This window comes from Ascochyta rabiei, chromosome 16 (genome assembly GCF_004011695.2).
Source record: "Ascochyta rabiei chromosome 16, complete sequence".
Classification (NCBI taxonomy): domain Eukaryota; kingdom Fungi; phylum Ascomycota; class Dothideomycetes; order Pleosporales; family Didymellaceae; genus Ascochyta; species Ascochyta rabiei.
In genome coordinates, this window is record NC_082420.1 from 85688 (window position 1) to 103734 (window position 18047).

Below are 18047 nucleotides of genomic sequence, written 5' to 3' on the forward strand. Positions count from 1 at the left end.
CCAAACAAGCCCTGTACAAAACCTACTTCTGCAACTTCACCATGACGTATGGAATCTCGACGTCCTCTTCGTTCTGGTCCTCCGCGGTAATCTCGAAAATCACATTCTTCTGGTGATCTGGTACCGGCTTCCTGCTGACGTGCTCGACAAGCTTGCTCATACTGGTGATGGTTAGTCGTGTACTCAATCGATGACGGAATCAAACTCACCTCAGTCCCATCCTGTCCTTTAGCTTCGCCGGCGGGTAGAACGACGCGTACAGCAAGCTCACACCAGAGCTGACCATCTGGACATCCAACCCCTTCTGCTTGAAGTGCTCGACAAACTCCTTCAGCGTGATGTCGTCTACCTCGAAGCGGTCCCACAGCCTGTCGATCGTAACATCACCGTCCGGCCCAGCGTACTTGCCCTTGGGGCTGGCGATAGGTTCACTGAAACCGAAGAATGGCAGCGCCAGGTTGATGAAGCCGTTCTTGTACTGCTCAATGTCGTCCTTGCCGTCGATGACCTTGTAGAGCTCGAGGTTGACGAGACCAGTGACTAGCGCAGTGGTTGTGGCGATGGCTGGGATGATCTTGCCGGCGATGAACTTGGTCTTGTGTCGGTCCGCCTGTTCGATCTTGTAGTTCTCAGCACGCAGGTTGCTGCACGCTGTGATGAAGTCGATGTGGTGGTTGGTGTCGTCGTCCTTTTCGAATTCCACTGGCTCCAGCTTGAAGCCAGCGAGCGACTTCGGCGCAGGGAGCTGGCTGATGATGCTGTCCAGCTCGTTGTTCTCATCCACAGGAGGCTGGTTAGCGTTCGGGTCGGGGTCGTTCTCGCTCGCCTGGATCTTGACGGTAGGGTCGGGCTTGAAGTCAGGGACGATCATGTCGTTCAGGACCTCGTTGTAGTGCGCCTTATTCGCGTTCGGCTTGATGCCATAGTTGAAGGCGTGCAGAATAGCGGCCGCCTCAACAAAGGTCGCGTGTGTTGGGTTGGAGGAATCGAACTTCAATGGGTCTGGTGCGCGCTTGGGTCCCGACCAGAAGGCCTGGCCGGAGCCGGTTGTCGAGTCCTTGGGGAAGTTGTACAGCAGTTGTGCGATGCTGTGGTTGTAGCTCTTCTCGAACTGCTGGCGGGCCCAGATGATGCAGTCGTCGAAGCTGAGCGGCTTCTCGGTAACCAAGAAGTCGCGCAGAGTCTCCAGTGTCTGCTTCTCGTTGCCCGACTGCTTCAGCGATGCGCCGAGATAGTCTGGCTGTGTGAGGTAGAGGTTGACGACTTCCGGTCCCTTGACGAACAGTGAGTCGAACATCTCCCGAGCCCACGCAATTGTGTGCTCGATCCTGTTCGGGAAACTCCTCAGTGTGCACATGGGGAACGACTTCTCCGGTGGATCTTGCGACGATGAGTACGACTCTGTGATGAACGGAAGAACGACCTGGGTGTTGCCCTTGGTGCCAAGAGTACCGCTGTCAAGCAGCGGCTTGCGGAAGAAGACGCACCGACGGTCGACGTACGTGCGTGCCTCCACATTGTCAAGCGCGTTGGTGACACCGTCGAGAGAATTCCAGAATGTCTCGTTGAAGATATCTTCTGTGTCCGGCCCAACCTTATCGGAGAGTACGTCGATCTTGTTGTTCAGATCGGGGTTCATGGCCTGGACAGCCTTTGCTGCGGCCGCGCTCTTCAGCGATCCAACATCCTGGGGTCGGAACAAGAATTGTCGGTTCAGGTTGCTCTTCTCGATCTGGTCGTTGTCGGTGACGGTGATCTTGCCCTCAGGCCCGGCAGCCAAACCCATCAGAGCCCAGTTCTTGAGCATCTCGCAACCAATGGCACCAGCACCCACAAGGAACTGCTTGACGTTGCCGAGCTTCTTCTGGTATTCCTGACCCAACACAGCAATCTGGCCGTCGTAGCGCGAGCCAATCGGAGCGCACTGCTCCTCCGAGCGCGAGGTCGAGGTAGGCAGCGACTCAAGAGAGTCAAAGTACAGCCACTGCATGATGGGGTGGAACTTTCCGGAGACGGACTTCAGGACCTCCTGCGCAGCGAGACCACCGAAAAAAGCAGCAATCGGGCTGAGATCACCCCGCGCCTGGTAGCTGAGCTCCTTCAGTAGCTTCTCGTCGAGCTCGACCTTCTCTTCGCCTTGTCCGGCAAGACCTTGGGCGATCTTCAAGACCTCTGCCGCATCTGCCTCGTTGTGTGGCCGTGGGAACTCGCCGTTGTGGCTCTCAGCGAACTGGTGCAGTGCCTGAATACCAACGTGGAGCTGCTGTGGGCGGTCGAACTTGGCGAAGTCGGAGATCATGAGCTCAGGCTTCTTCAGCTGCTGGCTGAGTGGCTCGAAGTTGACGATCTTGGGCATCTTGACCTGGATGTACTGGCCTCCGCCCTTGTACTCGCCCAGCCCAGAAACATCACCAATGGAGAATGTGTAGGGTCCCTTGACGTCAATCTTGCGAGGCGCGCAGTCGTTCAGGCCGTCCATGCCCTTGATCTCGGAAAAGGTGACCCAGTCACCATCCTCGAGGCCGTGTCGTGTCTCGTCCAACGCAGAGACCAGACCTTCCGAGTCGATGCCGGCGATGATGCCATTGGTAACGTTCTCGCCGGTGGGGTCGCCTATTGTGAAGTTTTTGCCGAAGTCGGTGAAGATGGTACCAAACAGGCCGAATGTGTCGGTGATGACGACGTAGATGCCGTTCTCGTGGCAGTAGTCTGCGATCTTGACCTGGTCCTTGAGCAACGTGTCTGTCAGGACGACGACCTGGAACTGCTTCAGCTGCGACAGGTCTGACGTCAGGTCCTTGCCGGTGAACTCGTGCACCGGCGTGTATGGGTTGAGCTCGGAGACGCGGGGGACGGTGACGGCCGCGCGTGGCTTGCCGACGTCATCGGGGCGCAGGAAGAACTGCGACGAGAGGTCGGCGAGGGCGGCGGGCTTGGGGTCGTAGAGCGTCAACGACTTGACGCCAGCGAGGGCAATGTTCTTGGCAATCTCCACACCGAGACCGCGCATGCCCGCCACGAGCACATTGGAGGAGCCCATGCGCTTCATGGCCTCGTGGCCCAGCACGTACAGTTGCCTGCTGTAGAGAGACTCGTCGATCTCGCCGTTGCCGCCAGACGCCTCCTTGAGCTGCTCGATGGCAGCGGGGGGGCCGTCGACCTGCATCTTGTCCTGGGCGGGTTAGTCATGTGCGTCGTGGCAGAGCTGGGCGTGGATGTAACGAGGGCGGTTGCCACGCATTGGGCGTGCATGTTTGCCTTGATGATGCGCTGCTTAGTGATGGGAGGGGCGCACTCACGGCCATGGCTTTCTTGTGCGGACTACTGCAGTCCTCGCCCGGGTGCTTTCGCTTCGACAGCTTGCCGGCTGGTGCAAGAGACGGAGCTACCGTGTGTGCCGCCGCCGGTGAGCTGAGAAGGGAACGGCGAGTGCGGGGTGTGACGTATGCAGTAGGTCACGGGTGATGCAGCCGGAGTGGAAGCTGCTGCTGGAGGGTGGTGGAGTGTAGAGTGTGGAGGGGGAGTGTGTCTGTGTATATGTTGGTGTGTGTATGTGTATATGCTGGTGTGTAGTGGTGTGCTGGAGGCTGCAGCGGTCAATGTTACGTGATGCAGCCATGGCTTGCGCCCACCGAAGGTGCTGGAGCTCGACCGCCGCACACCCCCACTTGGCTCTAGCGCTAGGCATCGACCATCCCAGTCCTCACCACTCCACTCCATTCCACTCCACTCCACTCCTTTTCATCCCTTCCATGTGTTGACTGCTATCTATACATCCAAAACATCTCTATCCCTTTGACACACTTACTGCTATCTTTGTATTGAAAACACCTCCATCCCTTCACAGTGCACTGAATAATCAACCTCTCCCTCTCTACATCTTCGACCCATCTCGAAACCGTATCAGGCCATCTTGAAAAGTCGTTGCAATGTGCACTCCCTTCTCGTAATCCCACAGTCTGCTCGCATGCAGTCCCCTTCCCCCTGTTGCTCTCGTCATCCACGCTTCCTGCACAAACCACTTCCTTCCATCCGAATCACGGTCATTCCCCTCGTACTCGTCGAGCTGGCACAGCGACAAAGCCTCATCTTCCCACAGCGTGCGGTCAGCGTTGGGATGATCGATGCGCGGCTCAGGCGGCATGATGAGGTTCGTAACGTCCACGTGGAAGATGACGCTGTGCGAGAGGGACGCCATGCGTGTGAAGTCTCGTCCACGGTCGAGATGGTTTGGCACAATGAACAGTGAGTTGCGATCTGATGCGTACAGGTGCGCACACGCATGCAGATTAGCTTCGCGCGTCAAAGACGCTTCACCGGCCACAGGCGGGAATGGCGCAGTTGGCAAGGGTAGACTGCCCCTCAGCGTATAGAATGTGAGCTGCCTCCTGTCCAGAGAGTCACGGTTTGCATTATTGTCATGCATATCCACCTTTCTCAAATGCAGGCCGCCGATTGGATTGAAGTGCTCCGGGTGTGCTGGGAGATAGGTCTCGCGAAAATATGCCGAGTCGTTACTCGGTGCTGCTGGATGCTCCATGGGCTCAATTCCCTTGCCAGACAGAACGGTCCTGTATTTCTTCTTCAAGTCGACGTGCTCCTGCACATCAAACGGCGAGGCTTCCTCACGCTTGAACGAACATGTACATGTAAACATGGCCTGTCCTGCGTCTTGGACTACCGTGACAGAGCGGGTGCAGTAGTTGTATCCGTCTCTTATCTTTGCAACCTTATAAAGGTAATGTTCCTCGGGCTTGCCACCTAGAATGAACCAGCCTGTGATGTTCTTGCGAGATGATCAGCAGCAATAAAAAACGTAGTAAGAATTATAACGCACGTGGATCAAAAACCCCTTAGAAACCGTCTGAGCAGCCGCCCAGGCTGCTTGCGCAAACACATGGCCTCCATACGTGCCGTTTTCGCCGCTGGTAGGCGAGTAAGCTTTAACTATTGAGCGGTAAGTCCATGCATCGATCGTCTCAAGCTCGAGCACTTTGTCGAAAGGAAGGACGGCTTTTTGTGGAGTGAAGTATGGGCGGACTACCATCTTGTCGAAGATGAGGGATCAAGGGCACATCTCGGCGTCCCAGACGAGGTCGAGGTTGAGGCTCAGCAACTGTACCTCGGAACTTGACAAGCGCGGGGTGCGTTGGTGCGTTCCGCGCCAACTGGGACTATACCCGTACCTCATGCTCTCTGCGTTCAGTCTAGCTTCTTCAGCTATCGTGACCTTACAGCCCGCTCAGTACCTTTATGTCTCTCCCCAGCATCAAGCCTTGATGGAGTGGGTCCCCACATGGCGTTCAGATGATCGCGCTAGCACGCAATCGCAGTCGCCGATTCGTCAGCCATCGTGAATACTCCCAGCCTCGTCTACCGCTACACACTCTCTTCTATCACCACCACCCATGGCTTCATCAGAGACGACGCCGCTGCTCCAGCGAGATGATACCCCTCCCGTCGACGCCGTACGGCAAGAGGAGGAAAGCACCACAACACCACGCGGCACATTCGCCCGCAACCTCGGCGCACTCGATGGCTTCGCGCTCCTCATCAGCATTGTAATCGGCTCAGGCGTATTCTCCTCTCCCGGCCCCATCGATGCCAATGTGCCCTCCCCCGGCGCAGGACTTCTGGTATGGCTGCTCGGTGGCATCCTTGCCTGGACCGGCGCGCTCACCATGGCCGAGCTTGGCACTGCAATCCCGGGCGAGGGCGGTATTCAACCTTACCTAACTCACATCTTCGGCGAGTTCTGGGGCTATATGGCGGCGTGGAGTTGGATCGTCGCTACCATGCCTGCTACGCTTGCCATTCTGAGTATTGTGTTTGTGGAGAGCATTTATTCTAGTCTGGGGATCAATAACCCTGCACCGCCAATCACGCACAAACTCTTGTCGGTCTTGGTGCTGGCGGTCATCACGACATTGAATTCGATCAGCACAAAAACTAGCACTCGGTTGTCTAGCTTTTTTGTCGTGGTCAAGTTCTTGACGATCCTTCTGCTCATCGTCGCGGGTCTGGTTGTTGTCATCAAGTACAGCATTACCGGTGACGATGCTGGTGGGACTGACTGGCGGAGGGAACATTGGTTCGCTCCTAGACGGGACACCACACGTCCTGACGGGACACCGGGCCGATTTGATTGGGCCAAGGTGACGACCTGGGAGTCGCTTGGGTTCTACAGTGCAGCTCTGTACGGAGCTCTTTGGGCCTACTCGGGATGGGATAAGGTATGGAAGTGGTTCTGCGGATGTAGATACTGACTGACCGCGTCTAGGCGAACTATGTCGCAGCTGAGCTACGCAATCCTAGCAAACAGCTGCCACTGTCCATCAACACAGCTATCCCAACAATCATACTGTGTTATGTCGCTGCCAATGCAGTCTACTACATCCTCCTTCCATGGCAACTAGTCTCCACAACAGATGCCGCGGCTGTCGTAAGTCAAACAACCTTCCACTACCCACGCCCACGATACTGACCATTGCGAAAAGACGGCGGTGAACCACCTGCTAGGCAAAGGCGGAGCCTACGTTGCAACAGCACTCATCTGTCTGGTAATCGCCGGTTCGGCGCTAGGCAATTCTTTCGTCGCAGGGCGCATGACCGTCGCAGCAGCGAACAAGAACTGGTTCCCTGTAGCTTTCGGCACCGTAGGCCAGATCGGCACATACAGAGTCACCAAGGGCGATTCAAGCGAGAACGAGAACACCAACGAAGCAATGGACAACGGGGAGTCGCCCATGTACGTATTACTTAATACTACATACCTTCTGAGACTAAAACAACGACAGTAACGCTCTCGTCCTGAGCTTCGTCGTCTCAGCAATCTACATCCTCCTCGGTAACATGCGCATCCTGCTCACCCTTAACGGACTTGCAGAGTACGCCTTCTTCTTCCTCACGGTACTCGGCGCCATCATCCTGCGCTTCCGAGAGCCAGACCTAAAGAGGCCTGTGAAGCCGTTCATTCTCATCCCAGTCCTATTTGCCCTGATCAGTGGCTTTGTCGTCATACGAGGCGCTGTGTTTGCGCCGGTGCAGGCTGCTATTCTGATTGCTATTTGGATAGTCGGAGCGGTGCTTTACTTTGTGAGAAGGAGCGTGCTGAACCGAGCGAGCTAAGTGCGGATTTGCGGTTCGCATTCGATAAAAAGTAACCTGCAATGTAGGACCGGGATACCTTTCTATTCAAAGCATGTTGAATGCATTCCAAGTACATCCAATCTGAAAAGTAAAATGTGTATCCTGCTCCATTCATATCATCGCCCCCAAAAGGCCAGTCCTTATGCTTTTTCCACCCGTCTATCTAATGTCAGCTCATGTTACATCAGAAAACTCCACACGCATTAGTAAGGCTTACAGTAAGTTTGTCATCAGTGGCTATCACAGTGATAACCCACACCAACACCCCCGCAGCGCTCATTCGGCGCATGGGTATGACATGTGCTCCTCACCGGTGCCTTGGAGCAGCAATACTCACAGCCCGCGCTGTTCCAGAGCGTGCATCCGGAGGGCGCGGTGCAGGCTAATCTAGGATCCAGGCTCGCTGCCGAGGGAAGGGCGGTGACGGTAGCCACGAAAGCGAACAACGCGATGGTCACCTTCATGCTGGGTGGGTGTAGTAAGGTGGTATTAATGTAGGGTTGTAACTGCAGTATAGTTTTAAGGTAGTACACTTACCTGTACATAGGGTTTTGCGCAAACTACGTAGAGGGCAGTAATAGAGGTAATTGTAGTAGCACTGTAATAGTCAGCGTATACATTACTTACTTAAAACACTTACTTCTTTCTCTGGAAGTAACACTGTGCAGGAAGCCTCATCAATTCACAGATGCTTCCCAAGTCTCTCAACCCTAGTAGGCATACACTGCTCCTGCTATACGCATCTCTCTCTTAGCTTTGCTAAGTCTGTATTTGTATTGCACTGGTACCCTAATAGCTAGGATAAGCTTGTCTAGAACGTCTTTGCGTGCAGAGTCTGTTACTTTAGAAAGCTGAGTATCTGCGTTAAACTTGGCATAATGCATAGTTAGAGCAGAATCTTATAGTTTAGCTGCTGTAGATTAACAGAATATCTTAGTGTTAATATAGAGGATGCTAGATCCGCAAATGCTGTTAATAGGGCATTAACAACTTAGAGTTAGTAATGCGCTACCTAGTAAATAGCGCGCTGGAAGTAGGTTGGAAAGCATCTGGGCTTTAGTGGTGATTTTCGGGTACTTACTACAAACAGGTCTCTATAGTTAAGACATAACTGTATTGTTTGCAGGCAGCGTAGGCTTTATTACAGCATAAAAGAGTTAATATACTCTATTTATCTATCAACAGCAAGACTTTTATTTTCCTCTTTAATTGAATATAAGTCTCTAGTCTAGCTCTAAGGAGCTCTTACACTTCTCGCTGTAGTACGAGCGAACCCGCTTCCCCAGGGCATCGCCGCAGCCCCAGCACTATGTACCACAACATCTCAAATCTACGGTCTGACCGCTACAGTAACAGACATTGAAGCTTTCCGTTCGTCACTCGACTCGGTATACAGCACCTCAGGCCACCGCTTCACAGGCTCTGAAGTCCCAATCCACACCACTGCGTTCGACTTCCCCGGATTGGGCTTCATCACTGCTTATGATTACTACGACCGAAGCGCCCTTGAACACGCCGGATACTCCATTACCTCTGCAGTTACGACTATCAGCGGCCCTTGCAGTGCTCCAATGCTGCCACCCTCGCCCACGGGTTTGCTGTGTACGCCCCACGATGACCACTGTAAGAGTGTCCTGTGTCGATTTCACAGCTCTATTCGTTCTAACTGTTTCAGGACACTGCGATTCTTTGCCGACTTCGACAGTCAAGACTTCACCTCCTGTTTTAGGTGAGTGTGAACCACACGATGACCACTGGCATTGTCCGCCTGGAGTGACGCCTCCCAGCTCGCCTCCTCAGGAAACTCCTCCAAGCAGCTTACCGCAGTCGATACCGACTGCAACTTCTATTGTAGGTGATTGTGAACCACTTGATGACTACTGGCATTGTCCGCCTGGCGTTACTCTCCCAACTACACCGCCTCCTTCGGCAACGCAACCTTCTACCACTGTTCATGCTCCAGCATTCCCGACTTCGATACTTCCTTCAGCAGCGTGTGAGGCTCATGACGACCATTGGCACTGCCCTCCGGGTGTTGAAGAACCTGCGTCTCCACCACCCTCGACTGAAGATCTAACATCTCCACCAGCTGCAGGAGAATGCACGCCACACGGCGATCACTGGCACTGCCCAGACGGTGTTGAGGAACCAAAAACCCCGCCTGTAAGCGAACCACGACCAGTGACACCGGCTGTGCCTGCTGAGTGTACCGCACACGACGATCATTGGCATTGTCCGCCAGTTGTCGAGGAACCAAGCAGCCCACCACCATCGAAAGAACCTACAAGCACCCCACTTCCCAACGCAGAGTCCAACGAGTGTGTGGCTCATGACGACCACTGGCGTTGCCCACCCGGCGTGGCAGAACCCAGCAGTCTACCGTCGCCTACGCATCAGAACAAACAAGACCCTTCCCACCCGACAGACACAGAGTGCGAGCCGCACGACGACCATTGGCACTGTCCCGCCGGCGTACCTGAGCCAACATCTGTTCCTGGCGCAAAGCAATCCGCAACGCAGGCACATCAAGCTGTCACAACGGCAGCCAGCAGCGAATGCGTGCCACATGACGATCATTGGCACTGTCCTGCTGGCGTGCCTGAACCAACACGACCAGCAGGTCCAAAGCCAACCACACTCTCCAGCGTGACAGTCGCCCGCCCGACCGCCTCTGCGAGCAAGGAAACTGAATGCGTACCCCACAACGACCACTGACACTGTCCTGAAGGCGTTGTCGAGCCGACATCACCACCGCCTGCGCCTGCAGTATCGAGTGTCCCCGCGCTGAAGAATGGAGCGCTTGGCCTAGATGGTTTTGGTTGGAGTGCGTTCGTGGCGGCTGTACTTGCTGCGCTGAAATCAGCGGGCGTTGTAGCAGCGTAGGATGAGCTACCGTTAATGCCAGTTGCGTAGCGATTGTGCTTAATAGTTGTGATCGTCGGGGCGGTTGCCTCTCTCGTTGATAGAGAGTCTGTTACAGTCTCCCAGCAATGGCTCTTTGATCAGTATTGCTAAAGATCTACAATGTAGATTTTATTACTACTAGATTCCTAGTCGCACACGTGCTACTATAAGCCTCTTTCATCTGCACTCAGCAAGAGCAAATAATTGAATCGATTACAATCGACACTCTGGATTCAGGCTATACATACACTCAGTAAGCATTGATGCTAAGAGGAGAGAGATATGTATGCCTACATTCCGAATCTGCGTTTAACTAACTGGTGTCCAAGACATTCCTGTACTCTTGTGGTGCTCTATCTTGCTGCGCGAGTTCTTCGAGGAGGCATTAACTACCTAGTTAAACAAGAACAGCTAATCTCTATACAGAGTCTAGATGGTTTCCAGTACACTAAATCGCTCATTGTCCTATACACTATTGTTAAATGTACCTAGTACTACATATTTAGTGTACCGAACAGTGTTTTTCAAACTTTTACGCTGAACAGAGCTATTCTTTAACTAGCTCTATCTAAAAAGTCGTATCTGTAGATACTGACACTGAGGTACAATCCTGGTGTTAAATACACAGTCTAGTGTTATTTTACACTGCGTACCTGTGTAAATAAGTAAATTCATACCACGTTTGTGTAAGTTTACACCATATCCTGGTGTTATTTACATACCTACCTTACCTGGCTAATTAGAGTCTTGATAATAGTTAGTAATCTACCTATCTATATAGGTATAGCCTAACCCCGCTCCCATCTCCTATCTCCCCTATTTCATCTCTCTTATCTCACCTCTCCTATCGTATCTGTCACGGGTATTCATACTGTTCAAACCCCAGTCAATCCATCTGATGGATTACTGTACCTTTTTGGTCCGTGTGGCTCAGGTGGGTTCGAGCCGAGCCCTCACAGTATCTTATTTTATTTCTTACATCTTGCATCTCTACGTACAGTTAGATAGATAGATAGATAGATAGATAGATAGATAGATAGATAGATAGATAGATAGATAGATAGATAGATAGATAGATAGATAGATAGATAGAAATAAAATACTAATAGATTTAAAATTTTCTATCCTGTGTAAAATTACACCAGATAGTGTAAAAATACACCCCCGATGCGGTGTAAACGAGGGGCAGAATGCAGCGTTATTCACACGTTTGAGAAGCGGTGTTCTTTACCCAACTTTGTACCTGAGTGTAATTAAGTGTACGCAGACTTTCTCTTGTCTTCTACCTCTACACCCCTCTCTACCTTTTAACCTACTCTCCCATATGACTAGTTTATCTACACACAGGCGAATTCCGGCTAAACTGCGTGAGTTTAGCGTAATGAAAACTCTAAGGTAGGTGTTAGGCCCTGCAAGGCAAGGTGGCACGTGGCAACAAGTATCGTTCTGGCCGGAGCATTGATTACTTGATAGTGTGCAAGGCGCGGTGAGTTAAGCTCAGTCTTCACGGTAGGTAGTTAGGGATAGGCAAATTTAGTGTGCTAGATACTATATTGAGATTGTTCAGTGTACTAAATGACGAACATACTCCTTAGGGAAAAGATAGCAATGATGTTAAGAGGAGAGACATGTGTTATGCCTACATCTTAAGTCTGCACTGTTCTAATCAGCATCTGAGACTTTTTTGTAGTCTTGTGGTACTTTGTTAGGTTGTGCGCGTTGTTTGGACTGGCGTCGACTACCTCCTGGTGAGACTGGAACTGTCAGTTAGCGTCTGGGCTACTTCAGCTACAGTGTTGTGCAAGGCAGCAAATAAAAAACTAGCCATGCAGAAGACTAAACTAACCAGTTCAAATGATCACAGGCGAGCTAAGATTGCGTCAAGAGCTCCAAGTTCCAAGTTCCGCGCGTTCGCCGGCCCCGCACTGAGCGAGAAAATTACTCGTTCACTCTGACCCAAACCGCCCCCCAGCCAATACCTAACAGAGCAAGACGACTGTCATCGCCTTGACAAAAAAAGTATCCTGGAGGATCTGACAATGCCAGACGATATTGATGAGGACGAGACTCGAACTCGCGCCACTTTCGTGACCAGGAAGCTTATTGCTAAGCAATGCTAAGGAAGAAGACCTTAACCTGGCGCCATAACCAACTCGGCCACCTCACCCTTCTCAGGGAATTAATGGAAGTTCGCATTGGTAGCTATAATATATTTCAAATTCATGAATTGCACAGCAGCCAAGACACTTACTGACGGACATCAATTATGAAAATGCTGGCATCCAGGAGTCCGTGATCAACCTTGGCGAAAACCTGCAGTTCGGCCACTCGAGAAATCAGGGGGGTTGGTCACTCGCTTCGATATCCAGATGAGAAGGCCCAGTAGTTTCGGCGGGGTAGATTCATAAACGTGATTTTGTGGAACAATTCATGGCGAAACCGCGCAAAACGCTGTGAGCTCGAACGTAACCAGGGAACGCGCCACTGGGATTCGATCTATGAATCACAATCGACTCTTCAGCACGAGATGCTCCGGCCGCCACATCTCATTCAGCAAGCGGCTGGCGTTGACCATCTCTGGTCTGCACTGATCCAAGGACGTGATGCCCAGCAAGCGCATTCCCGTCTGCAGCTCCTCGGCAAGCACTGCGGTCGGTCAGCTTCGAAAATCCGCGCATGTTTGGTCAAACTCACCATCAACGCATCGCTCGACGCCTTTCGTCCCGTACGCAGCGAGTGCGTAGAGGAATGGCCTGCCGACACCGACTGCGGTCGCACCGAGACATAGCGCCTTCAACACGTCGTTTCCGTCGCGCAGCCCGCCGTCCAGGAAAATCTCCAGCTTGCCAATTACCTCAGGGCAATACGCTCGTATCTCCAGCAGAGTCATCAGTGCGCTCGGCGCAGTGTGCATCTGGCGCCCACCGTGGTTGCTGAGCAGAATGCCATCGCAGCCATACTCGAGCGCGAGCTTCGCATCATCAGCAGTCTGAATGCCCTTCAGCACAATCGGCCCGTCCCACTCTTTGCGCACCCACTCTAGATCCTCCCACGTTGTGTGCGGGCTGAGCTGGCCGCGGACCACCCTTCCACCCATTGCTGGCGCAAACGCATTATCGCTGCCCGCTGCATTGTCTTTCTCTGGCGCGCTGTCCGTCTCCCATTCCGCGGTCGGCTCTTCTGTGAGTCCAACGGCCAGCGCCTCTTCGGCCTGTAAGAAGCGGTCCGCTGTTCGCTTCCCCAGCACGGGTGTGTCGACTGTGATCCACAGCCCCTTGTACCCGCCCTTCTTGACCATGTGCATCAGCTCAATCGCCTTCTTTCGGTCGACAGGCATGTAGTATTGGTAAAACAGCTGCGTCGCACTCCCGTTCTTCAGTCTGGCTTGCTCATCTACATAACTCTGCATGATCTGCTCGCTAGACTTTGAACTCGCGGTGCTGACGACCATGTGCGCACCCTTCCGCACCGCACCCCGGATCATTGCCGGTTCGGCGTCTGAGTGAATAGCGCCAATTGTTCCCATGGGCGAGACGTAGAACGGGTATTGCGAGCTGTGTCCAAATATCTTGCGGCGCGTGTCGACATCGCCCACGTTGCGCATCACACGGGGGCGGAACGTGATGCGGCCCCAGTCGTCCAGGTTACGCTTGAGCGATGCGCCGGTGTTGGCTGATCCAGATGCGTAGATGTAAGACTTGTGCGGTAGAATGGCTTTTGCAGCCGTCTCGAAGTCTGGCGTTGAAACACACAGCGATACATGTGGGATGCCAGGTGATGTGTTTGTTTCTGATGGCGTCTTTGCTTCTTCTTTCTGGGGTTCTCGTAGTTGTCCGAGAGTATTTGGATCGACCGGTCCCAGAACAGCCTCTTGTGAGATGTAGTCCCTCAAGTAACTCAGCGGATGGTATTTCTTGAATTCTTCTGTCGCGTCCTGCAAATTGTCAGTTGTGTCATCGCAGCTTTGTCACAATACCAACAGTCCCAGCATTCTTCAAGATGATCGGCCCGCCGCCCGGATGTTTAGACAGGAAGCTCGTGACATCGTACACATGAGAGTCCAGCACAATCCAGCAATCGTTCTTCTTATTGTGCTTAGCAACCTCAGCACCGTCGATATGTGACATCTTGATATCTTCAACACGAAGTCGAGACGTTCAAGAATGGTTGTTCGACGAATGGCCAACCACCGGGGGCGCATTCGAGGGGATCGCGCTACCCCGGCAACAACGTGGGACGCCCCCATCTTTCGGCGAGAAGGCCGGGTGATTGATAGCCGAATGCTTTTTGACACGGCACACCACCAAATCAAGCAGTGGTAATTTTGAAACAACTAGGATGTCATAAGTGTGGGGCGACAAAGTTGGTGTGAGTGGCTCATGCCGTCGCGCTCTGGTGTTGTGCGACAGGCGCTGCACAGTGCAGCTATGTGATCCTGAAAGACAAAGCCTCTGTTGTATTCTCATTCGAAGAAGCGATGATTTTGAGATATAGCCTAAGATGTGCATTGCTGTGGAAAGGAACAGCTTGTTCATTTGCGATAGCAAGTTGTGCTGAAGGGGACAGAAAAACAGAGGCACTTTCGCTCAATACTACACCAAAACATCCGCATCGATTGCGATCAAATTATCTATGCGAATAGCTAGTCCATACAACTATCGTCTCGTAACTTTAAATTGCCTGAGCCAGGTATGATCGGATATGTCACTGGAGAAAAGCATACTCGGGGTACGAAAGGTAGTGCACGAAGTTCTGAACAGACGGTGAGGAGATGACTGGACTCCTTGGTTCACGGCAACTGTACAATTTTCATGTCAGAATCGATGCATTAGCTGTCGACTACAGTGCAATGGGAGGACGTAGGTTGGAATTCACAGGGTAGGAAAGCCTGGGTACAATTGTGTTCTGTCTAAGTTTTAGAGGGCCCTCAAAATCGCCTTTGTAATTATCCCATGAATCTGTAAGTGCCAAGAAGACCACAGGTCCAATTCACGATCTGTAAGCAGATGACGGTTATGCAGTAGTATCTTAGTTCCAAAGACGTAGTCTAAGCAACACAACTGCTCAAACATTGTATTTCTACTGGTGATAATAATACATAGGCATCTCCATGTCGGGTCTCTTTCGTCAAAAGTCGAGGTATACGCCTGGTGTCGCAGTCAGCCGTTCTCCCGAAAGTGCGTGTAACCAGATTTCGGTAGGCGTGGTCATGCAGCCCCACAACCTGCCTGGTGTGCGTCTGAATGTAAAAGTCTGACCGTACACCCTGGTCAATAAAACGGCCACCAGGACGCTTCCGTTAACCTGAGCCGTGTATTGAAGACTAAAGGACCGTGTCTTTTCTACAGGGAGAACTTAAGGCGACTAGAGAGAGGAAATATTTGACTCTAATCCGGATCTGGCTAACAAAAGTGCTGGCAGGACTTCGAATTCTGCTAGACCCGAGCAGACTCTGACTATGTCTTGGAAGCAACGCACGTAGAAGGACACGCACAGTCGCACCTAGAGTTGATATAAATGGCCTGAGACCCTCCTCCGACCGTATTCTCAGGCGATTGACAGCGTTGCTGTAAGCCTGATTAGCCGAATCGGGTCTCCGTTTCCTGCAGGAGCTCTGTGCACCGTCTTCCTGGCTCGAAGCGAATACTTCCCGCGGGCAATATCGAAGCTCACAACTTCGCACCCCAGCTCTGCCAATCAACATGTTTTGCAGTAATCCTTTGCGTCTGGTTGTGTATGCCGAGGAGACGGGATTATTCTCTCCTGCATATGCATGCGCTGCGCCGCATCGACTGCTAGGTGCTGGTTTATAAGCCTTGCTTGTTACTTGCGCCCAGAAGTCAGAAGCAGTGTTTGCATTCGTCTTGGAATTTTGCATTTCGGCAAGCCCTTTAAGCATGTTAAAACTCTCCACTCTCTCCCTAGCCTGTGCTGCTCTCACGACAGCACAGAGCTCCGTCCCTTCATTCACTGCTTCCGTGGCACCTGCTGCCGAGACCGTCACTACCGTGTCCACTCCCGCAAACGTACCGCTGTTCGATGCCGAGATCGTTCAATTGACTGACAATGTTGTTGCTGGGCTTCAGAACAACCCCACTGTTGCCGAACACGCTTCGCTTTTCGCCTTTGGTGACACGAACCCTACCGCAGCAGCGCGCGCTCGTCGTGCTCGCCGAGCGCCCCGCTGCAAGACAATGCCGGGTGATGCACTCTATCCGAACAAATTTGTCTGGGGCCTGGCCAATCAGCTGCTCGGCGGTGCCCTCGAACCTATCGTGCCCATTGGTTCGCCCTGCTACCAGGACTCGGAGTACAACAACTACGATGCGGAGAGGTGCTCCTACCTCGTCAAGAACTTCGATGCCGAAGAGATCTAGTATGTCAAACGATGCGATTCTCAAGCAGCTCGCACTGACCTGCACAGCTACGAAGACAATGGAGCCTTGATGAACCCACTTTATTATGGCATGACTTGTCCCATTCCGGCATCTGGTAACGCTGCTAATGGTACCTGTACCCAGGGTGGCTACTCTGAGTACGCTGTGAAGATAAATAATGTCGCTCAGATCCAGCTAGCAGTCAATTTCGCTCGCTCACTGAACTTGCGCTTGGTCATTCGCAACACCGGTCACGACTATAATGGCAGATCGGTTGGGAAGGGCGCTTTGAGCGTTTGGACTCACGGACTGAAAGGAATCCGTTACATCAAGGATTACGAGAGCTCAGCTTACTCCGGACCTGTCTTCAAAGTTGGCGCTGGCGTGCAAGGCTTCGAGTTGCTACAAGCCGCCGAGCAATACGGTGTCTCTGCTGTTACTGGCATCTGTCCCGTAAGCTTCACTCATTCGAATGTAAATACAAATTTGCTAACGAGGCGTAGACCGTTGGTGTATTCGGGGGCTATTCGACAGGTGGCGGCCACAGCCCATTGATGCAGCTATTCGGGACTGGGGCTGACCAGATTATCGCTCTCGAGGTAGTGCTATCTAGTGGGCGTTTCGTCACTGCCACTCCTTTAGTGCATAGCGATCTGTATTGGGCGATGCTCGGTGGCGGTGGCGGCACCTTCGGAATCATCACCTCTGCTGTGGTCAAGGTCCACCCCAAAGTTCCCGTCACTGCTTCAACCTGGACCGTCATGACATCTGAGACAGTCTCTGCTGAAGCCTTTTGGGAGCTCTTCAGGTTCTTCTGGGACAACTTTCCAACTTACAACGACGCCAAGACCTACTCATTTGGCTCATTGATGAAGCTTGGCCCTGGATCGTACATGTGGGACATGAAACCTTTTTTTGCAACAAATAAAACAGTCGCAGAGTACGAGGCCTTGGTTGCGCCTCTGTACCAAAAGGCTGCTGAGCTAAATGTTACAATCGCAGCCAACACGACCCATTACGATACCTTGTACTCCGCCTACCAACCCACGTTTGGCGCATACAACTATCGTATCGGTGCCGCAGGTGCAATCCCAGGTAGCCGCTTCCTACCAACAGAGAACTGGGCGGATGAAGAGATCCGTGACCAGACCTTTGCGGCAGTCCAGAATACGGTCGAGAAGGCATTGATGCTGAACATGTACCACCAGCACACTGCCGACGAGCAGAACACCGGTGTTAACTCGGTTAACCCAGCTTTTCGCAACCTGCAGGCGCAACTTGTCGCCATAGGCAGCGTCACCGACATGACTCCTGCTGGCTGGAAGGCTAGCGATGATGCCTTGAACAACGAGATCATGGCTCCGCTCCGTAAGGTTTCGCCGGCTGGCGGTGCGTACAGCAATGAAGCAAACATTGGCGAGCCTGACTGGCAGCAAGCCTTCTGGGGCAAGAACTACCCGAGGCTCCTGGAGTTGAAGAAGAAGTACGATCCAACTGAGCTGTTCTATGTTCATCACGGCGTGGGAAGCGAGGGGTGGGTCGTTGAGGACCACGGCGTTGTGGGCGTGCAGTCGACTGATGGTCCGTTATGCCGTGTGTGATGGCTCAAGAAAGCTT

General features: G+C 52.7%; 6 protein-coding genes and 1 non-coding gene across 8 annotated transcripts, besides 5 other annotated features; 3 read left to right on the forward strand and 4 right to left on the reverse strand.

The window, feature by feature from the left end:
- Positions 1 to 22: 22 nt before the first annotated feature.
- EKO05_0008925 (E1 ubiquitin-activating enzyme) lies at positions 23 to 3305 on the reverse strand (the record flags this gene model as incomplete). Its single annotated transcript, XM_038942024.1, has 3 exons — positions 23 to 161; positions 210 to 3172; positions 3300 to 3305. 3 exons carry the CDS (start codon positions 3303 to 3305, stop codon positions 23 to 25), a joined length of 3108 nt encoding a protein of 1035 aa, XP_038795547.1.
- A 190-nt stretch (positions 3306 to 3495) lies between these two features.
- Positions 3496 to 3580: a tandem repeat.
- Positions 3581 to 3706: 126 nt separating this feature from the next.
- Positions 3707 to 3738: a tandem repeat.
- A 136-nt stretch (positions 3739 to 3874) lies between these two features.
- EKO05_0008926 (uncharacterized protein) lies at positions 3875 to 5047 on the reverse strand (the record flags this gene model as incomplete). The annotated part of the gene is made up of 2 exons (XM_038941895.1): positions 3875 to 4786; positions 4838 to 5047. 2 exons carry the CDS (start codon positions 5045 to 5047, stop codon positions 3875 to 3877), a joined length of 1122 nt encoding a protein of 373 aa, XP_038795548.1.
- Positions 5048 to 5408: 361 nt separating this feature from the next.
- Positions 5409 to 7128, forward strand: EKO05_0008927 (uncharacterized protein; the record flags this gene model as incomplete). Its single annotated transcript, XM_038942026.2, has 4 exons — positions 5409 to 6233; positions 6281 to 6442; positions 6498 to 6748; positions 6798 to 7128. The coding sequence occupies 4 exons, from the start codon at positions 5409 to 5411 to the stop codon at positions 7126 to 7128; spliced, it is 1569 nt and encodes a 522-aa protein (XP_038795549.2).
- A 3722-nt stretch (positions 7129 to 10850) lies between these two features.
- Positions 10851 to 10902: a tandem repeat.
- Positions 10903 to 10910: 8 nt separating this feature from the next.
- Positions 10911 to 11008: a dispersed repeat.
- A 46-nt stretch (positions 11009 to 11054) lies between these two features.
- Positions 11055 to 11146: a tandem repeat.
- Positions 11147 to 12106: 960 nt separating this feature from the next.
- On the reverse strand, positions 12107 to 12220 carry EKO05_16t1. Its single transcript has one exon. It is a non-coding gene; the product is annotated as a tRNA-Leu (tRNA).
- Positions 12221 to 12556: 336 nt separating this feature from the next.
- Positions 12557 to 14180, reverse strand: EKO05_0008928 (L-lactate dehydrogenase (cytochrome); the record flags this gene model as incomplete). Of its 2 annotated transcripts, XM_038942025.1 has the most annotated exons (3): positions 12557 to 12699; positions 12748 to 13987; positions 14034 to 14180. In XM_038942025.1, the coding sequence occupies 3 exons, from the start codon at positions 14178 to 14180 to the stop codon at positions 12557 to 12559; spliced, it is 1530 nt and encodes a 509-aa protein (XP_038795550.1). The 2 variants fall into 2 exon arrangements, with proteins under 2 accessions (XP_038795550.1, XP_059493405.1); XM_059637422.1 differs by having other exon boundaries at positions 12557 to 13987.
- A 1770-nt stretch (positions 14181 to 15950) lies between these two features.
- On the forward strand, positions 15951 to 16430 carry EKO05_0008929 (uncharacterized protein; the record flags this gene model as incomplete). Its single annotated transcript, XM_059637423.1, has 1 exon — positions 15951 to 16430. The coding sequence occupies one exon, from the start codon at positions 15951 to 15953 to the stop codon at positions 16428 to 16430; it is 480 nt and encodes a 159-aa protein (XP_059493406.1).
- A 90-nt stretch (positions 16431 to 16520) lies between these two features.
- On the forward strand, positions 16521 to 18031 carry EKO05_0008930 (uncharacterized protein; the record flags this gene model as incomplete). Its single annotated transcript, XM_038941939.2, has 2 exons — positions 16521 to 16883; positions 16934 to 18031. 2 exons carry the CDS (start codon positions 16521 to 16523, stop codon positions 18029 to 18031), a joined length of 1461 nt encoding a protein of 486 aa, XP_038795551.2.
- Positions 18032 to 18047: the final 16 nt, after the last annotated feature.